General features: G+C 35.9%; 1 protein-coding gene across 1 annotated transcript in view; it reads right to left on the reverse strand.

Annotated features, from left to right (window-relative positions):
• LAMA2 (laminin subunit alpha 2) overlaps positions 1-18,324 on the reverse strand; it is a 605,756-nt gene that overhangs the window by 336,381 nt on the left and 251,051 nt on the right. The window contains exons 5-7 of the mRNA XM_060167667.1: positions 9,181-9,360; positions 6,181-6,270; positions 4,666-4,783 (exon numbers count right to left, since the gene is read on the reverse strand). Of these exons, the coding sequence (XP_060023650.1) occupies positions 4,666-4,783; positions 6,181-6,270; positions 9,181-9,360 (388 nt within the window). The remainder of the gene's footprint in view (positions 1-4,665; positions 4,784-6,180; positions 6,271-9,180; positions 9,361-18,324) is intronic.

An 18,324-nucleotide genomic window follows, 5' to 3' on the forward strand; every position in this document is an offset into this window, starting at 1 on the left:
CTAATCATAACTAAAACCTAGGGATTTTTTTATATGCCACATTCTGTTCTAAATGTTTTATATTTATTACCACTGATTTTAATTCTCCAATAGTTTTGTGACTTACAGACTCTATTAACCTCTTTTCATATATTAGGAATCTCAAGCAAAGAGAAGTGAAGTAACTAGTAAAAGTTCACCAAGTCAGTATTGTAAGCCAAACTCTGAAGTCGGGCTCCAGAGTCTGCAGGGCTAACCACTACCACAATCCCTTCAAGTTATCTGATAAGAAAAAGCTGTACGATAAGTGCCAAGGTATCAGGACAAGATGAGAGCTGGTTTGCTCAGTGGTGAGATCACGCTATTTTGTGCCAGTCTTGGATTTGGGTGTCCTCTTCACTCCTTAGTAGTCCTGTGAGGTAGGGAACTTCATTTCACTAAGGCTCAGTTTCCATATAAAACATGAATTGGTCAGTAGTAATTACTAGGTAGGGATATTTAAAATGCACGTAAAATCATTAGCATAATGCGTTATAAATAAGTTCCCAAATGATTTTCCCTGTTCCACTTCCCCTCATCTTCATCCTCTATGTTTTCGTAACCCCCTTCTCTTCTTCTCCTTTTCTTTTTCATATCACATTACAGGCGTTCAGAGGAATGATAAATTACTTCCCCAGGAAGAATTGGGTAAGGCTTTGAAAAATGGGTAGAATTTATTTTAGGATAGCAACTAGGCAAAAAATATACTATGCAATGTCTTTCCTCATATGTTGAGTTTCTTAGGTGTCCTTGCATTGATTTCCACATCTATACGTGTGTGCGTATGTGTGCATGTGTATGCACGTGCACGGGCCTGTGTGCGGCACACAGCTCAATCTTTTTTTAATTCCACAAAAGGGGACATTTATATACTGTTCTGAACTATCTTTTTACTAACAGTAAATAAACAGTAAATAGCATGGCTCCTTCTCTATTGGTATTATGTTTTCCCTAAGGCTACACTGGGTACTTCTTGATTAATTAGATGCCTAATAGTGGGCAGTTACATTGTTTCCAGATTTCTCCTTTATAACACTGAGTACCTACCAGGAGGGCAATGGAGGTCGGGGTTAGGAGTGGGGGTCTGGTGTTAGACGGCTCCCCATTTGCCAGCTGAGTGACTTTGAGGAGACAGTTCAAGTCTTAGCGTCATTTTGGTATTTAACTCTTAGGTTGTGGTGAGAATGCAGATCATCTAGTAGAACGCCTGAGACAGTAAATACTCAGCCCTGTAAATGTCAGTAGCAGTGGTATTAGCAATTGGGTACTAAAGACAAGGATCATAAAATGTCCTGTACAGCTATCCAAGTCCATCTACAGATTAAATTCCTGCAAGTGCAATTTCTAGTCAAGGGGCATGGGAAATTTTAATTTTAATTAACTTGAAAAAATTCCCTCTGCAAATGCTATGTCAGATTACTCTCCCTCCGATAGATAGGATAAAACTGTTTCCCCACAGCCTCACCAAAACTGTGTATTACCAACATTTTCCATTCGGTGAGCATTCAAACATATGTTGAGTGAATGAATGAACACTTTGGTAAGTTTTAAAAAAAAGTACTATTATTGTTTTAATGGATACTTCCTTAATTATAAATAAGTGTGATCATTTCTTTATATGGTTATGTCATATTTTTTTCCTGAGCAATGTCTGTTTTGATCTTTGCTCATTTTTAACAGGTTGTTTTGAATTTTTTTCTTATTGCTATGGAAGATCTCTTCATATAGTAAGGATATTATCTCCTTTTCTTGTTTGTTGCAAATATCTTCTTCACCTTGTTGGCTTTTGATTTAAGATACAGTACTCTTGCTATATTAGTGGAGAGTTTTCAAAATGTATTCTAGGGGACATGTAGTCACAAATATAAATCACTAGGCATCATAAGCAGTTTTATATCTTTAGGACAATGCACAAGAATTCTCAAAAATCTTGTAAAACTATATTGCAAGAAATAGTCAAGATTTCTGCTACAAGTACAACTAGAGGGAAATACAGAGGAATACAAATTTATTCTCACATTATTTAGAACTAGTATTGCTGACTGTACTTATAACCATGAGCTAATGCAGGTAAAGACTGATGCCTGAGGAGCAGTCCTTTTCACACTCCATGTATGAGGGCCCTTTCCTACAGCCTTGGCTGCTGTTTAAAGGTCCTGGGCCTGCACAGCTTTCATCTATAGCCTTAGAGGACATGGATAATATCTACTCACAAAGAGCCATTTTTCACTCTGTCATCAGCAGTTTGTTATTTCACAGAATGTCCAAGACACATGATAGAAACTGTCTGTTAGTACAGGCTTAGCAATGGAATACATACCCTTTGCACTTTAGAGATATAACCTGCCTCAAATAAGCTAGATTGATAAAAGTCGAAATTAAATTCAAATGAATTAGAAGGCAGTTATTCATTTTATAGAGGGATTTGTCACGTTGCAGGATTTTTCTAAATATTAAGAGGTGAATGGAACACAATTCAACTTGGAAAATAAAATTTTCATATAAGCTTTTACGAATGTGTACATTGCCAAAAGCACAATATTTATACAAGGTTTTATGGTTAAGACCCCTATCTTTAATTTGTGGATTTCAAAAAAAGAAATTATTTTCTCAGTTTGGAAATACAACCTCCCATCTCTTCCACAAAGAAAGATAAAATTGTTTTATAATAACACTATTTTATAAAAATGTATATAGCAGCAAGTGGAAATTTCCTTCTGTGTTGCTTTGTCCATCCCTGTTGCTAATAAGTCTGATCCATCCTTTCTGTTTCCTTGTTTAAACACATACACACAAGTGGAGAGCAGTAAAGGATTCTGCAGAGCCACTTAACGTTACATCATGATAACTCTGTGATAGAATGTTAGAGACAACAGGAAGAATCCCTACCCTCAAATGCTCAAAAGTTCCACGTGTGACTGTTGATATTCTACAAGCAGAAGAGAAATTAATTAAATTTAAGGAAGTTTGAGAAGAGATATTCATGGTGTCATTTAACTTAAATTCAGTCTTAGGAATGAATGTCTGCTCTTGTCGGGACAAGCTGTGGAGATCCTGAGGGATTGTCAGGAATGGGGTTGGGGGCAGATGATAAAAAACAAGGGCTGGGCATCTGCTACCCCCCCCTTTACAACACTGGGTAGTGGTGGCCCATTCCCTCAGATACATCTCAGTAACAATGAGTGGTTTCTAAATCAAAATATCTTCACAAGCACTCAGACACAACTCAAAAGGCAAAAGAGATATGTGCAGAAAGTGAAGGGACTCAAGACATTGATAGGATAGGCAGAATCTTAAACTGAAAAGAAAATGTATTTTATGTTTGGGGAATATTTTATGATTAAAGTCTTCTACAATTCAATAATTTTAAGGACGTATCTTGTCTGACACATGATACATGATATTTTTATTCAATAAATACATAAGGTTGGTATTGGTTTAAAATGGCTACCAAGCCTGTTTTGGTGACCACATACACCTACTGAACTGAAAAAATGTGATTAGGACTGATTCACTAAAATATTACTATTTGAATTCAATAGAATTGGGCTTTCTGGCTAGTTCGGATTTATAGTTCAGCAGAAGTCTTTGTTTTTAGGTCTCATCTTGGCCTGAACAGATCTCCAGAAACAGAAGTTTCTCTAGCTTCCCTGTCACTGTGTTGGGACAGTTGGCCATATTAGGCTACAAAGTCATCTGCTACCTTTCTTGGGTATTCCCCTTCAGGGAAAACTTCAAAAGTGATAATATTAAAGTATAAATGAGTATTTGTTGGCAAATGTTCGCATAGCCAGTTGTTTTACGGTTTTTCATTACCGGCTTTTTCTTGGTTGTCACTGTCCAATAATTACTATAGCGTAGTTTATGCTAATGATTGTCACTGATACCATTTCTAATAGTAGCATTTTATACCGTTATTAATGTGAAACCACACATTTAAAATATTAATGCCTATTATTAAAATAAATATTCTTTCTCCACAAATTTGACTTCTTGCCTTCTCTCTGTTACGTTTTACTCTCCTATTCTTCCCAGCTACTGCCCCCAAACACTACCCTTTAATAAGTATAACTAATGAATCAGAGTCCTTTCTTTCCCAGATAATAAACTGACTCTAACCTGTAGGGTCTGATCTCTTCCCTCTGGTTTTTCTCCATTTATTAGATGATGGGTACTCAAAAGCTATTTACTATTTACCTGAGCTATTTAGGGGAGGAATTACAAAGGGAACAGGCAGAAGGATCTGGAGCTATACTGGTTTCAGAACCATTTTATAAACATACGTGTTTAGAAGGATAATCTCTATACCCTGTAGGTTTTATTGAATGTTTATTTACACTTGTATATATATATTATGCTGTAAGCTTCAGATTCACCCCTGATGACTGTAAGTGTATACTATGCTTTTATCTGTTTCTCATTATTCTCACACAGTGGTAAATTCATGGGTGTTTTGTAAATATTTGTCAAATTAAAAAAAAAAACTTGAAAACTCTAAAACAGGAGGGTAAAAGAGCTTACCAGCTACTGTCTTGGATAAATTATATGAACTGGAAATATGCGCTCACCTGAAATCAGCACATGTTTATATCACCTGTGTCCCAGGGAAGGAAGAATTACTCATGGTGCTGGCTTGTCAGAACGTACCTTCACATTCAGTTTTGGTCAGAAAAGTGCCTGCTCTCCACGGTTTCTGATGAAATCCAGGACAGCACTGATCACAGCTATCACCACACGTGTTATGCTCACATTCACAGCGGGATTTCTAGTCAAAAAATGGGGAAAAAGCATACTTTCAGCATTCTTTGGAACCATAAATGAGGGGCTTCCCCTGAAAGGCAGAATGAAGAGAAAAGGAAACATCAAGACTATGTACCAAAATCTAAAACTCCCGTCAGTCTGGGAAGGAAAAGGTGCCAGCCTTGGGAGTGGGTATATTTGATCAACACCAGCTTAGGGAGGGAGATCCAGGCTGGCTCTGGAATCACTGGGCTCAGACACAGAAGAGAGAAGAGGACCAGCTGGAAGTAGTCTAGAAGACTAGAATCCCTTCTCTGATTCCTGAGATCCACAGGTCTTCAGGGTGGGATGTATCCATTTTAAGGATTCCCTCAAAGTACAATTAACATTTGGTGTAGGAAGAGGGGAAAGAGTAGATTCCTAGGCATGGAGGGGCATGGACAGAATAGAAATCTAATACCCCAAGCCTGAATCTCCTGTCTGTGTGTGTTTTGAGTACAGTCTTATTTCATCACATGGAACTGGCCCTCCAAAGCTGCCACCTGATCTCTCAGTATTTCTCAGCTTGGGAAATACTGCTCATCAATACCCCTGATAGACAGTGCCCACACTCTGAAGAAAGCAGGACCACAACCGTGCCCAGAAAAATATGCCAGGGGTTTGAATCTTCCCGAGGAGGTAATACTATGATGCATTAGTCAGAAAACTAATACTATTTGAGAAATACCATTTGCATTACAGTTTTAGTAGGAAAAGAAATCTTTACATATGTAGCTACATTCACTGATCTTACTATTGAACACATTTCTTCCATACACTATAAAGTGGATGATTTTCTATTTCACCAGTTTATTTATGACTGAGAAAAACAGATGCTCATTCATCTTCTTTTTTAGGTTATGTTCATTTAGTCCATTGTCATTAATGAAAAATTCAACCCCAAACCATTCCAGCATTTTCTGACCTGGCGGTTTCAAGCTCTCTTGAATACTCTCTTCCTTCCTGCCCCTGTCCTACCTCAGCCTCCGGTTCCATGGTCATTTAGATTTACTTCCATGTACGTTTTTCATTTGTTTGCATTAATTTTTTTGATGAAAATTCTTAAAAGAAAGGGTCAGGTTGATTGATGACAGGAGTTCTTTAAAGCTAAATCATACAGCTGGCTGTCACAGCTAGAAAGGTTTCAAAATATATAGACCAGTTTGGAGCCTTTTTGGAAGAAAACTAATTTGTCTTCTGATACTGTGATGGCTGCCTTCAAAGTCTATCATCCTACCTGCCAGCTCTATTTCACCCTGGCACGGCTTTCTGTTAAGTGGGGGCCTGACACCCATTCACAGCGTCCCTGTCAGCAACGCTTCTCATGAAGCATTTTACAGTTCAGAGCTTCATTTTACCAAAGCATCCTATAAATATACATACATTTGTCACTGGATCAAGTGGACAAGCCCTGGCATGACCATAGCAGATGCACATCCCTCCAACCGAAATATCCTTGACCGAGTAGTAATACTGCAAAAAAGCAATCCAGAGAGAAATCCTATTAAGACTACTGCAAGGTGAAAGCAACAAAAGGGAACGTTCAGTTAAAAACTCGGCTTTCTGCTTGTATCCTTAGTTTGAAGCACTAGAGAACAACAGAAGGTTCACAAAAGTATCCAGTAACTCCTCACATTGAAATCATAGCCCAGGGACAGAATGCCTCTAATTTATGTTAGGTGGGCATTTTAGAAATTTCTTTCTTACAGACAGTACAAAGGACTGCACAGTACAAATACTCCATGCTGGAGTATTTATTATTGAGAGCAAATTGTTATGGGGCGGGGGAGCAAGGGCACTAATTCTTCATACAAGTTGAAAGAAAGAAAACCTTTTTTATTATCATTATAGGAACATCAGTGTTCGTGAATCATACGCAGACTGTTTTACTCGATGGATTTGAAAAGAATCAACAAATTTAGGGAAATAGTGCTCATAACAACACATTTCTTAACCATATCAAGAAGAAAATGAAAATTAATTATAAGATTGATTTAACATAATGTGAGAAGTAAACTAGATGTGCAGAATACTTTTTTTTCATTATTATGTTAAAATATCCATGCAATTACTTTCCTATCTGAGTTAACAGGACTGTTTCTAATTATTTTCATCTACTCAGTTATTTTTAAAATATCATTTGTAATTACAGAACAGGACTATGTAAAAATTTTACTTAATTTGTATATAGCATTTTATAGTTGTGAGAGTACTTCATATTACCTTATGGAATCCAAATAACCATCTTATGGTAGACAGTTCTATTATTCCAATTATTTACACTAAAAAAAACCCCCCACACATTTAGTGAGAATAAGTAGGTGGACACAAAGTTCCCTGAATACAAATTCCCTTTTCCAATTTACTTCTTTTCTTCACTTCTTTTTAAAATTCTTTCTGCTTGTTTTTGCTATTTATGTATAGTATCTTTTATAATATTTTTGTTACTTTATCTTACTTGATATACTTAGACCTCACACTATTGTAACTTGCAAGGGAGTTTAGGTGTAGTTTAGACATAAAAAAGTCTGCTCTTCACTAACTTCATCACCTTATAATACAGATACAAACAGGGATAGTTGCTCAGAAAGCTGAGACAGTAGTTTTGTAGGTGTTTTTAAAATTGGGAAATTTGCTTTAAATATAAATGTGCAATGCTTCATTTCTGTGTCATGAAGAGGAGCTAAAATTCAATATCCTATTTTTATATATTTAAATTTATATGTAGTGTTTACAGAACTTGAGTACTTTCAAAAAACATATTTATATGTTGAACTTTACTGCACTATTTTAAAGGCTCATGTACAATGAAGTTATAAATAATAGATGTGCACCCTAACCCCTCTCTGCTTTCTGCAAAAGATGATAAAAGGAACACATTTATTTCCATTGATTTTTTTCTTTGATAGATATACTGTCAGGAAAGATTAAATTTCACTTCAAAATTATTCAGTCTTCCTTGGTGTGTATTTTTAAGTCATGCCAAAATTATAATTAAACATCTTTTTTTTTAACAAGTGAAGAATCTAAACATTGGTGAAAAATAATGATTACTTTTGCATAAAACAATTTACAATATACTGAAATATAAGACAAGGTAAAATTATTTCAGATTTGGAAATAAGGGCACTAAAACATCCAACACGTGTTGCATGGGGACAATAAAACTTTAAAAGTTATTTTGCAATGATGGAGAGGTTAGGTGTAAGTTAAGTAATGAGAAGAGAAAATATGCGAGGGGTACTCAGGAATTGTGAAAAGTACCACCCTTCAGTATTCAGCCAGCCGGTTCAGCAATTTGGTAATTCGTGGCAACCGTCTAACCTTAGTAGGGTCATTCTAGAACAATGCTTTTTCTCACAATCTCAGTTTCTCCCTACAATCCTCTTTTCTCCTCCGCTGTTAGCATATATTTGTTCTATGGATTTACTGCTGAATTGACTCTCTTGGTAATAGTGTCTTGGCTGTGTAGCAGCATATAAAGGAGATGAGTAAACCAGTGACTACGGTGAGGCGTGGACAGGAGAAAGAACAGTTATCACTCATAGCAACTTGGGCTGATCGTCTATGTCATAATCTCTCAAATTCCTGTTTAACACTGGAAAACAACACTTGGTAGCTCCTACTTTCAATGATCTGTTGAAAGGATGCTATAACCATTTTTTCCTGATATTCAATTCATAAAGGAAAATAAAATAGTATATATGATCACTTTTTTCCTATAGCAGCGCTCTTTTGAACTAGCAGTGCCTTGTGATTCATTAATGAAGCATAAAACTAAATTATTTAATTAGACAAAATGGTCCACAGAACGGTGACATCCATATCACCTGGGAATTTATTAGAATTGCAGTTTCTCAGTTCTGCCCTAGACCTACTGAATCCGAATCTGCATTTCCACATCACCAGCTGATCTATGCACATTAAAGGTTATCAAGATGTCATGTGATGTGTGTGTGTGTGTGTGTGTGTGTACTGAGTCATGATATAAAATGTATTTCTTAGTGTGCATTGCAACCAAAAATGTTTCAAAGCCCATTCTCTTCCCGTAGTAACCACCCCCCCAAAGCCAATTATAATAGTAGTATGGATTACCCAAAGTGTCGAAAAACTAACTTAGGCCTCAAAATTAAGATAATGATCTAGGCATTACGATCTCCATTGTACCAAAGAGGAAATTAAAGTTTAGAAACGTTAAAAAGTTTGATAAATGTTACACATCTAATAAGTGGCAGAGCTTAGGTTTAAACAAAGGAAGGTCTGTGGAATTTCAAAGTCTTTCACTCCTTCACTGAAAGATATCTTTTAAAACTATTTAACAGACAATTAAAACGATGGGTGCAGTATCATTCACAAGTTCCAGTATGATTCATTGTAACTTACTCTTCGTGTGACAATGGGGTCAATTTCTCTTGGGTCTTTGTGAGCAAACATCATCAAATCGGCATTCAAGGTGCGGATCCTCTGAAATCTCAGGCGAATATAGCGGGCGGAGGTAAATTCTAGCAGTTCAGGAGACAGATCATCAGCACTTGGTCTCCCATTGATCAAAGAGATGTGAATCTACGCAAGGTGGGAAATCATTTGACAATTAAAGTTACCAAAAATTAAATATCTGGTTTTAATTTTTCTTAGAAAAATAAAGTTAAGCTTCCTTTCTCCCAGTTAGTCAGGCAGATACAGGTTCATATTTACTTACTGGAATGCAGTGAAGTAATTGAGAAATTTTATGAATGCTTTAGTACATATACATGCAATTTATTTGCTTATATTTCAGGTGTGTTGTATATACTGCAATTACCCATATTTCTCTGTTCCAAGGCAGTGCATCTACTTGACTTTCCTAGGATTTCTATAAATTCTTGTCAGTCATTCATTTTCTGAGAATTATTGTGCCCTAACATTATTTAAGACTGTAGTATACAGTGGGAAACCAGAAAACTTGGTATAATAAAGTTACAAAATATCAGACAAAAGCAAGAAACCATCAGGAGCTTAATTTTTTTTATTCTGAACTTGAAAGTATCCAATTATATAGCCTTAAAATATGGAGAGCAAAAATGGACACATTACAAGAAAAACTACACAAATCTCCAAGCACAGTGAGAAATTTCAATAAGCTGGTTTTTGTTGTTGTTGTTGTTTGTTTTTTAGTAATTGATAGATCAAGAAGGCAAAAAATTTACCAAGGATATAACACATTCTATGAAAAATATACTCTATGAAAATATAGTAAAACCTGGACAGGATGGTAATTTTTTCAGGAAAATAATTTAGCACAATTGACACCAGAAGAAATCAAATCTAACCATGCCATTTTCCATGTAAAAAGTGGAGAAAGGTCAAGGAATTACCCTCCAAAGCTAATTTGGAGGCATGGGGCCCACATATTCTAACAGGGATTTCATGAGAGCAGAGAATTCTAATGGGGAATAAACCATTTGATAAAATAAGAAGTACTTCTATCACAGATAAAGGAATTATTTTTCTAATGCCTAAAGAACTCCTATAAATCAACAAGAAAAAATACCAACAACACAAAAACAGACAGAAGATATAAGAGGACTATTCAAAGAAAGGGAAATATAAATGGCTATTAAACTTTTGATAAGATAGTGAACCTCACTCATAACAGAATCGTTAATTAAAACCACTCTAAAAACCTTTTCCAGTTTTTCAGGTTGTCAGAATCCTACAATATTGATAATACTCCCGGATGGCAAGACTGAGGAGGTACAGCAATCCTCACATACTTACGGATGTGAGTGTAAAATGGCACAGGCCCTTATGAAGGTGAATTTAGCAATAACTGTCAAAATTACAAATGCACAGAATATTTTACTTAGAAATTCCACTTCTGGGGAATCACCCTACAGATATATATATATAGATATATACATATATATCTATATATATATATATATCACTAATTAACATGAAATTAATGAAATGTACAACTATACTGAATTCCCACCACATTTTTTGGTAATAGCAGAAGACTGGAAACAATCTAATATCCATCAATGTGAGACTGGTTAAATAAATTATACATCTATACAGTGAATTATATGTACCTTACAAAAGAATAAGGAAACTCTCAATATAATGACAGGAAGAACTACTTTCACTTTTTTGTACTTTGTAAATGCATTATTACCTATGCAATAAATCCAATGAGATTAAAATTGTTAAAGAAACTGAAATTGAGTGGTAAGTTTTGGACTGCACACACACACACACACACACACGCACACACACACACCCCATGTGTACGCACACACAGGAGGCTAAAAAGCAAAGGAAACCATTAGATGAAAAGACAACCCTCAGAATGGGAGAAAATATTTGCAAATGAATCAACGGACAAAGGATGAATCCCCAAAATATACAAACAGCTTATGCAGCTCAATATTAAAAAACGGGTGGAAGACCTAAATAGACATTTCTCCAAAGAAGATATACAGATTGCCAACAAACACATGAAAGGATGCTCAACATCACTAATCATTAGAGAAATGCAAATCAAAACTACAATGAGGTATCATCTCACACCAGTCAGAATGGCCATCATCAAAAATTCTACAAACAATAAATGCTGAAGAGGGTGTGGAGAAAAGGGAACCCTCTTGCAGTGTTGGTGGGAATGTAAATTGATACAGCCATTATGGAGAACAGTGTGGATGTTCTTTAAAAAACTAAAAATAGAACTACCATGTGACCCAGCAATCCCGCTACTGGGCATATATCCTGAGAAAACCATAATTCAAAAAGAGTCATGTACTACAATGTTCATTGCAGCTCTATTTGCAGTAGCCAGGACATGGAGGCAACCTAAGTGTCCATCGACAGATAAATGGATAAAGAAGATGTGGCACATATATACAATGGATATTACTCAGCCATAAAAAGAAACGAAATTGAGTTATTTGTAGTGAGGTGGATGGACCTAGAGTCTGTCATACAGAGTGAAGTAAGTCAGAAAGAGAAAAACAAATACAGTATGGAACACATATATATGGAATCTGAAAAAAAAAAAGGTTCTGAAAATCCTAGGGGTAGGACAGGAATAAAGATGCAGACGTAAAGAATGGACTTGAGGACATGGGGAGGGAGAAGGGTAAGCTGGGTCGAAGTGAGAGAGTGGCATGGACATATATACACAACCAAATGCAAAACAGATAGCTAGTGGGAAGCAGCCACATAGCACAGGGAGATCAGCTTGGTGCTTTGTGACCACCTTGAGGGGTGGGATAGGAAGGGTGGGAGGGGATATGGGGATATATGTACATGTATAGCTGATTCATTTTGTTATAAAGCAGAAACTAACACACCATTGTAAAGCAATTATCTTCCAATAAAGATGTTAAAAATAAAATAAGAAAAAGAAGAAAGGAGTCCTGTGCTGGGCTGGGAGCTATTAAGGAACACAACAGTCTGTAAATGCACTGGGAACTGTGACTTGAGGTCACCCACTGGAATTTTCATCCACTTTTGCAAGACAATATATCATTTGTGTTAATTACACTTTTTGACGGCAGAGGCAATACGTGTCTCCATTCCTAACATTCTGCATTTAGATAATCCCTGAGAGAATTTTACAAACTGACTGCCAATAAACTACTGAGTCACTAGAGGAATAAATACAGCAAACTCTGAGATGAGAAACTAATTCTGATGCCACAAAGAATAGACTCAAAATGCTTCATGATAAAAATATGAAATGTCCCAGCTAATTGAACCTACCTTGGATACTTAGTAAAGAATAAATTCACCTAAATCAACTTTTGAGGATGATAAAATACAAGGTCTTCTAAAATAATAAATCTCCAAATACTGAATATCCTCCCCATCTGATGTAGAAAAGTAAGACAGAGTAAGACAGATCTTGTATATTCCACAGTTCTGGCATCTAACAGGTGAGCCAGAAATGTGTTTAAAGTCAAGTTGTCTCTATTACTTAAGAAGGTATCCATTAAACGGTAAAGGATGAATAAATAGATGTATGAAGCAATTAAAATGAATTCCCCTTACAGATTAATTTTGGCATCCAAAAATTCACCAGTGCCCTTGAATTCATGCTAAATTTCTGTCTTATCAAGCTCTTACTTGACTGCTCCTAAAAATGCTATTTGAAGGGAGAAAATCAGACCATGTCTAGAATTAAGTTTTCCAAAAATTATTAAGGTTTATTTGGCGTTAATGCTATGGTGAACTGTATTTGTGCTATACATGGAATCAGTAAGTGCCTCATTTAAACATACAGGAACTTTAAAAAATGGTGAACATGTTCTCATTTACGTTAATAAACCATATGATCGCTAAAGAAAGGCTTCAGCAAAAGAATACTTCTCTTCACAGCTTTTGTATTTTCATCAAGCGACTCCGCCAAGAGATCTTGTGAGCATAGTTAGTCCCAAGCTGTTTCTGAGACAGAAAACCAGACAGCTGTTTGGCCATGTTTTGTGCAGCTTATTTCCATCATTTTTTTTGTCCTTTTTAAAAAAACTCTCCTTCCAAATAAATCATAATATTGGATAAGATATTTCCACTGGAACCTCGCTGTGTAATTCCAACTCCACTGGATAGTTTAGCATACTTCCTGATTTCCTGTGGGGTAACAACTGGAGGGTGTCTATCTTCAAAAAGATGAAAAGTATCATTCCTCAAGACCACCACTGTCTTGCTGAGAGGCTGTGGGAAGTCTGTGGCAGTCTAGTGTCTTCTGAAATGACTTCCATTACAGACATGTTAGTGGATACATGTTCATGCTGTCAAAGGAATTTATTCCAACTGAAAATATCAGCCTGATTAACCACCGGTTTTTTAGATTTTAAAATTACACTCTTCTTTGAAATTAACTTTCACAGATAGATAAAGAGAAAAAGACACTCATGAGAGATCATCTCTTTTTACGACTAAATCAATATTACACTCTACTCATCCAAATAAATTATTTTTATTAGTGTAAGGGTACTATATAAATCATGTTTCCCTTGCAGATGGATAAGATTTGAGGGCCTCTATGGTATTTTTACTTTGATAATTAGAATATAATTTAAAGACGTTTTTTGCAGCAAATAATCGAAATTCTAGTATGTATAATGGCCCCTTATTATTATGTTTTTCTATTTATATTACTACCTCTGCTTTAGATTACTGGAAAAGCTATATTCCTAACAGCCTCCCCAATGATAGAAGTTTACTGAGTGGATGGATGGGAGAATGAAGGCTACTTAAGGATCATTAATAAGGATAAGAAACTTTGAAATGAGTAGCGGAAGTGGATGGAGTTGACAACTTGACGAACATTTTAAAATCCCCTTTATCAATCTCTAAGTGTGTCAATGAAATTGGTATAACAATTTGAAAGTAAGGTGACACCAGAGGATAGAACAATAATTTTCATATGTATAGGATGAGATCAGCTATCTATAGGTGTGGTCAAAGAACATGTATGTAAATGAGTGGTTGAGACTTGTGGAACCTCTTAAATCTAATCATGATTAATGTGATATTAATTCAGAGAGGGAGAATAAGATCACAATGATAACTTTAAAAAATGAACCTAATCACTTGTATTTTACCCAGCATGGGAAAAAAAAAGAAAGCATACGTTTGGAGAAAGGGGGTGATCTGTATGAAGCTTAGGAAAAGGTGACAGTGCACCAATTTGCCACTGTGTTTCTAGCACAGCACGAACAAAGGCTCTGACTCTGGCTCTGGGTGGTCAACAGGAGCCTCTAAATGATCAATTTTCAGTCTCCACCATACTTGATCTATTAAGAGCATTTGAAACAACTGATTACTCCATTGATTTCCAGGATACCACACTGTCTTTGTTTGCCTCCAGTTACCCATTCCCAATCTCCCTCTCTACTTAATACCTTCTCTCCTCCCTAACTTTCTAATATTGGAGTACCATGGTGCCCAGTCCTTGGCCTTGTCTTCTGTTCTATCCACACTCACTTAGCAATCCCACCAAAGCTCACAGATTTAAGTACCATCTATACTGATGCCTCCCACACTTATATCTCCAGGCTTGATCTCTCCTAAGGTCCAGATACAGAATCCAACTGCCTTCTTGATCCATTTATGCGACTGTCTAATAGGTACCTCAAACTTATATCTCAAACTGAGTTCCCTTTCTTCACCCTCAGTGTTCCCAATCTCATTAAATAATTTTATCCTTTCTATTACCCAGGACGAACAACTTGGAGTCATGCTTGCCTGCTCTTGTTTTCCTTCTTCCTACATCCAACTTTTCTGCAAATCTTGTTGGCTTTACCTTCAAACGTGTTTTATGTCTCCCTACTGCTCCCATTAGCACAGATATACTTTATACCTTTCAGGTCTCAGCTAAGATGTCAATTCCTTCCTTCCATGAACACTTGCATGTCCTGTCTAGGAGCTCTTCCTATGAATTCTCTGAGCTCCACTGTGATCACTGCCTATTTACTTGCTTGTATCTGCTACTAGACTGTAAGCTCAATGAGAGCAGGAACTTTGTCTTATTTACAGTATAGTCTTAGTGATTAATATAGTGAGTAGCATCTAGTAGATTCAATAATTATTTGTTGAATGAGTAAATCATTAACAGTGCCCAAATATTATAGACTGTGATAGAATTTCCAATGAATTAACTCTTTCTTCAAACATTCACAATTTTTGAATTGTGTATGTCATTTAAATTTTGACTTTGTGTATATTTCACCTATATTTTTAATTGCATTTATTGGATGTACATCAAGAATTTTAGCATAAATTTTATTTGACATAATTCAATAAATCTCACTAGAGGTGTAATAATTCAAGTACCTACAAAACATTACAGGCAGATTCCTGTAGCCCCAACATTTGGATAAATCATCCAAAAATTATTTAAGTCACTAATAGAGCCATTTTTGAATATAAAAATAATGCAATATACTTGTATATCCTTAGGTGCCTCAGTATTCCTACTTAACAGAACTGGAAAGATTTTCTTTTCATGCAGAGTGTAGTGTACTGAATTATCTTGGAAGGTCCTTAATAAACATCACACTATCATCAGAAGTTTATAAGCCCAACCAAAATAACTACTATACTTCCATGGTTGATGACTACTGTGCTGCTGGAAAAGTAATATTTTAACATATAAAATGTCAAAGACTGTGAATGACATTAACTTCCTTAACTAATCTATTCCAAGAATATAAGGAAATGTCAGCTTAATGAACTATTTAATAAATATGACTGTATCACTGACATCTGTACCCTGAGCTTAGTCTTAACAGGTCTTTCCGACTCCCATAATATATCTCCTTTCTGACAAGTACTTGGCTCCAAGTGCCCCTGAAACTTAGATTGCTTTCCTCCTGTTCTTTAGAATTACAATTCTTGAATTTGTTATTCCTGGATGAAAACTTTTCCTTCCATGAAATATTTACAGAGATTCATCACTGCCAAAGTAATGGTCATTAATAAACTACAGTAGAATAAGAAAATCAGTTTTCTTCAATGAGTATCTATCATCTTATGTTTTTATTTTTCTCCTCTCTTAGTGAAACTAGTTAAAATATTGTGCTCCAAAGGTTGTGTAGCTTCTCTCCTGGTCAAAGAAGAGAACCTCTCTCTCTCTCTCTCTCTCTCTCTCTCTCTCTCTCTCTCTCTCTGTCTCTAACTCTCTGTATCAGAGTTATTCAGAGTTATTTAATTTTTTGTACGAATACCAGATTTCATGTGGCAGTGCTTTTTAAATCCTATGGAATTAACATACAGAAAGGCTAAGTGGTTTGGAAAGATTAAAAATAGAAGTAAAGTCTTAGCTGTTTTAGGAGTTCCAATTTTCTCAAAGTTTCGAAATTGGTATGGTCCTTCTTTCAAAAAGCTTCTGGTGGTGTTCTTGCTTTGTACAAGTCAAAGCAATCCAGCAAAGCATTTAATTCTAAGCCCTTTGATCTTAGATTAGTTTCATCTGAAACATGTCCAGATGAGGGACATGTAATCCATCATAACTGAATAGAAGAGCCCACTGGTCATAATGTATGAAAGAAACAATGACAATTAAGTTCCTGAAAGTTTCAAAAAAAGGAAATAATTATTAAATGTAAATAGCTTTTTTCCCTCAAAAAGGACCTTGACACATGACCTCATTTTACATCTCTCTAAAAATTTATAATTATTTTCAAATAATAAGTTTTAAAAGTACTCCAAGTTGTGAATTTTTCATTTATCATTTGTGTTTTTCTTCCTCCCATTAAAGTATACGATATTTGTGTGGATAAAAGAAGAGTTGTCAAAATAGGTTTTCTCAGTCTCTTTTGGGAGCGTCTCATTTAAATTTTATCAAATGCAGGTGTCATTACTAAATCTTTGTGCTGTCCAGCTGAGACTATATAGGGATATAGATATCATCCGAAATTCACAGCAAGAAAAGAATCTAAGAGGAGTTGCTCCAGAGCAGACCATGAGGGAAAAATCACCAGAAGAAGAATTCTTTCAACTCTCCTCCAACATTTGCATTGCTCCAAATTTCGTTCTGGGTGTGTCTCAACCAAAGATAGATTAAGAGAATAAATCATTAGTTACCTATTCCAACCTCATAGCTATTTCAGAAATTTCTCTGCAATATACAGGAGCTTACTCATAAAAACAATAGTGATTATGATTCTGTACTTACTGGATACCAGACACTCTTGCATATAATCTGTGTGTACTAACTCAAATAGTATTAACTCACTTAATGCTTACAACAACCTCATGAAATTGGTGCAATTACTATCTCCTTTTTTAAGAAGAGAAAATAGACATTGAAATTTTAACAAGGATGGCTAAGTTCATATAGCCAAGATGTGTTCTGATTCTAGTCTGACTTCTTTGGCTGAGTTCCTCAGCTCACCATTTCACTACCTCAAAGAACAGGGGTTTAGTAAGCATTTGTTGAATGAATAATAGCTGGTCATCTAGGCTCTATTTGAAGACTTCTAGCAACATTAAGCTCACCACTGGTGAGACAATCTTCTCCATACACGCTCTCCATTATTTATTTGCCTTACTTCCATTCCAAACCTGTCTGTGACTGACACCAGTATTTTAACTTCAATTTCTCTCTATTATCCTGCTCTTGCTCCTCTGGAATTATCTAGCTTGTTCAATTTCCCCACCTCTTGGCTTTTCTTCTTGAATCTGTGTCAGGTTTATCCCACTAGTTTTATCTGTTCTAGACTTCCTTGGGTAAACTGTTTACCATGCCCCAGGTCACCACTCAGGACCCACCCCCAGGTCAGATGGTGTTCAGGCCTCCTGCAAAGGGGCAAGAATGAAGTATATTAAAGCACAGAGGATCACTAAGGCAAGGGATAGCTGCAGACCTCATCAACATCTCCTGGGATTGATCCATATCAGTAGAGAACCTCCTGGTAAATGGAAGCAAAGCTCTACATTAATCAAAATCAGAACCAGAACCTGTCCAAAAATCGAAGGCTAAAGCACCAATCGTTCTGAAAAGAACCAACCCCTAAGGTCTTACTAACATCACAATAAATGAAA

This window comes from Lagenorhynchus albirostris, chromosome 12, assembly GCF_949774975.1.
Source record: "Lagenorhynchus albirostris chromosome 12, mLagAlb1.1, whole genome shotgun sequence".
In the NCBI taxonomy this organism is placed as follows: domain Eukaryota; kingdom Metazoa; phylum Chordata; class Mammalia; order Artiodactyla; family Delphinidae; genus Lagenorhynchus; species Lagenorhynchus albirostris.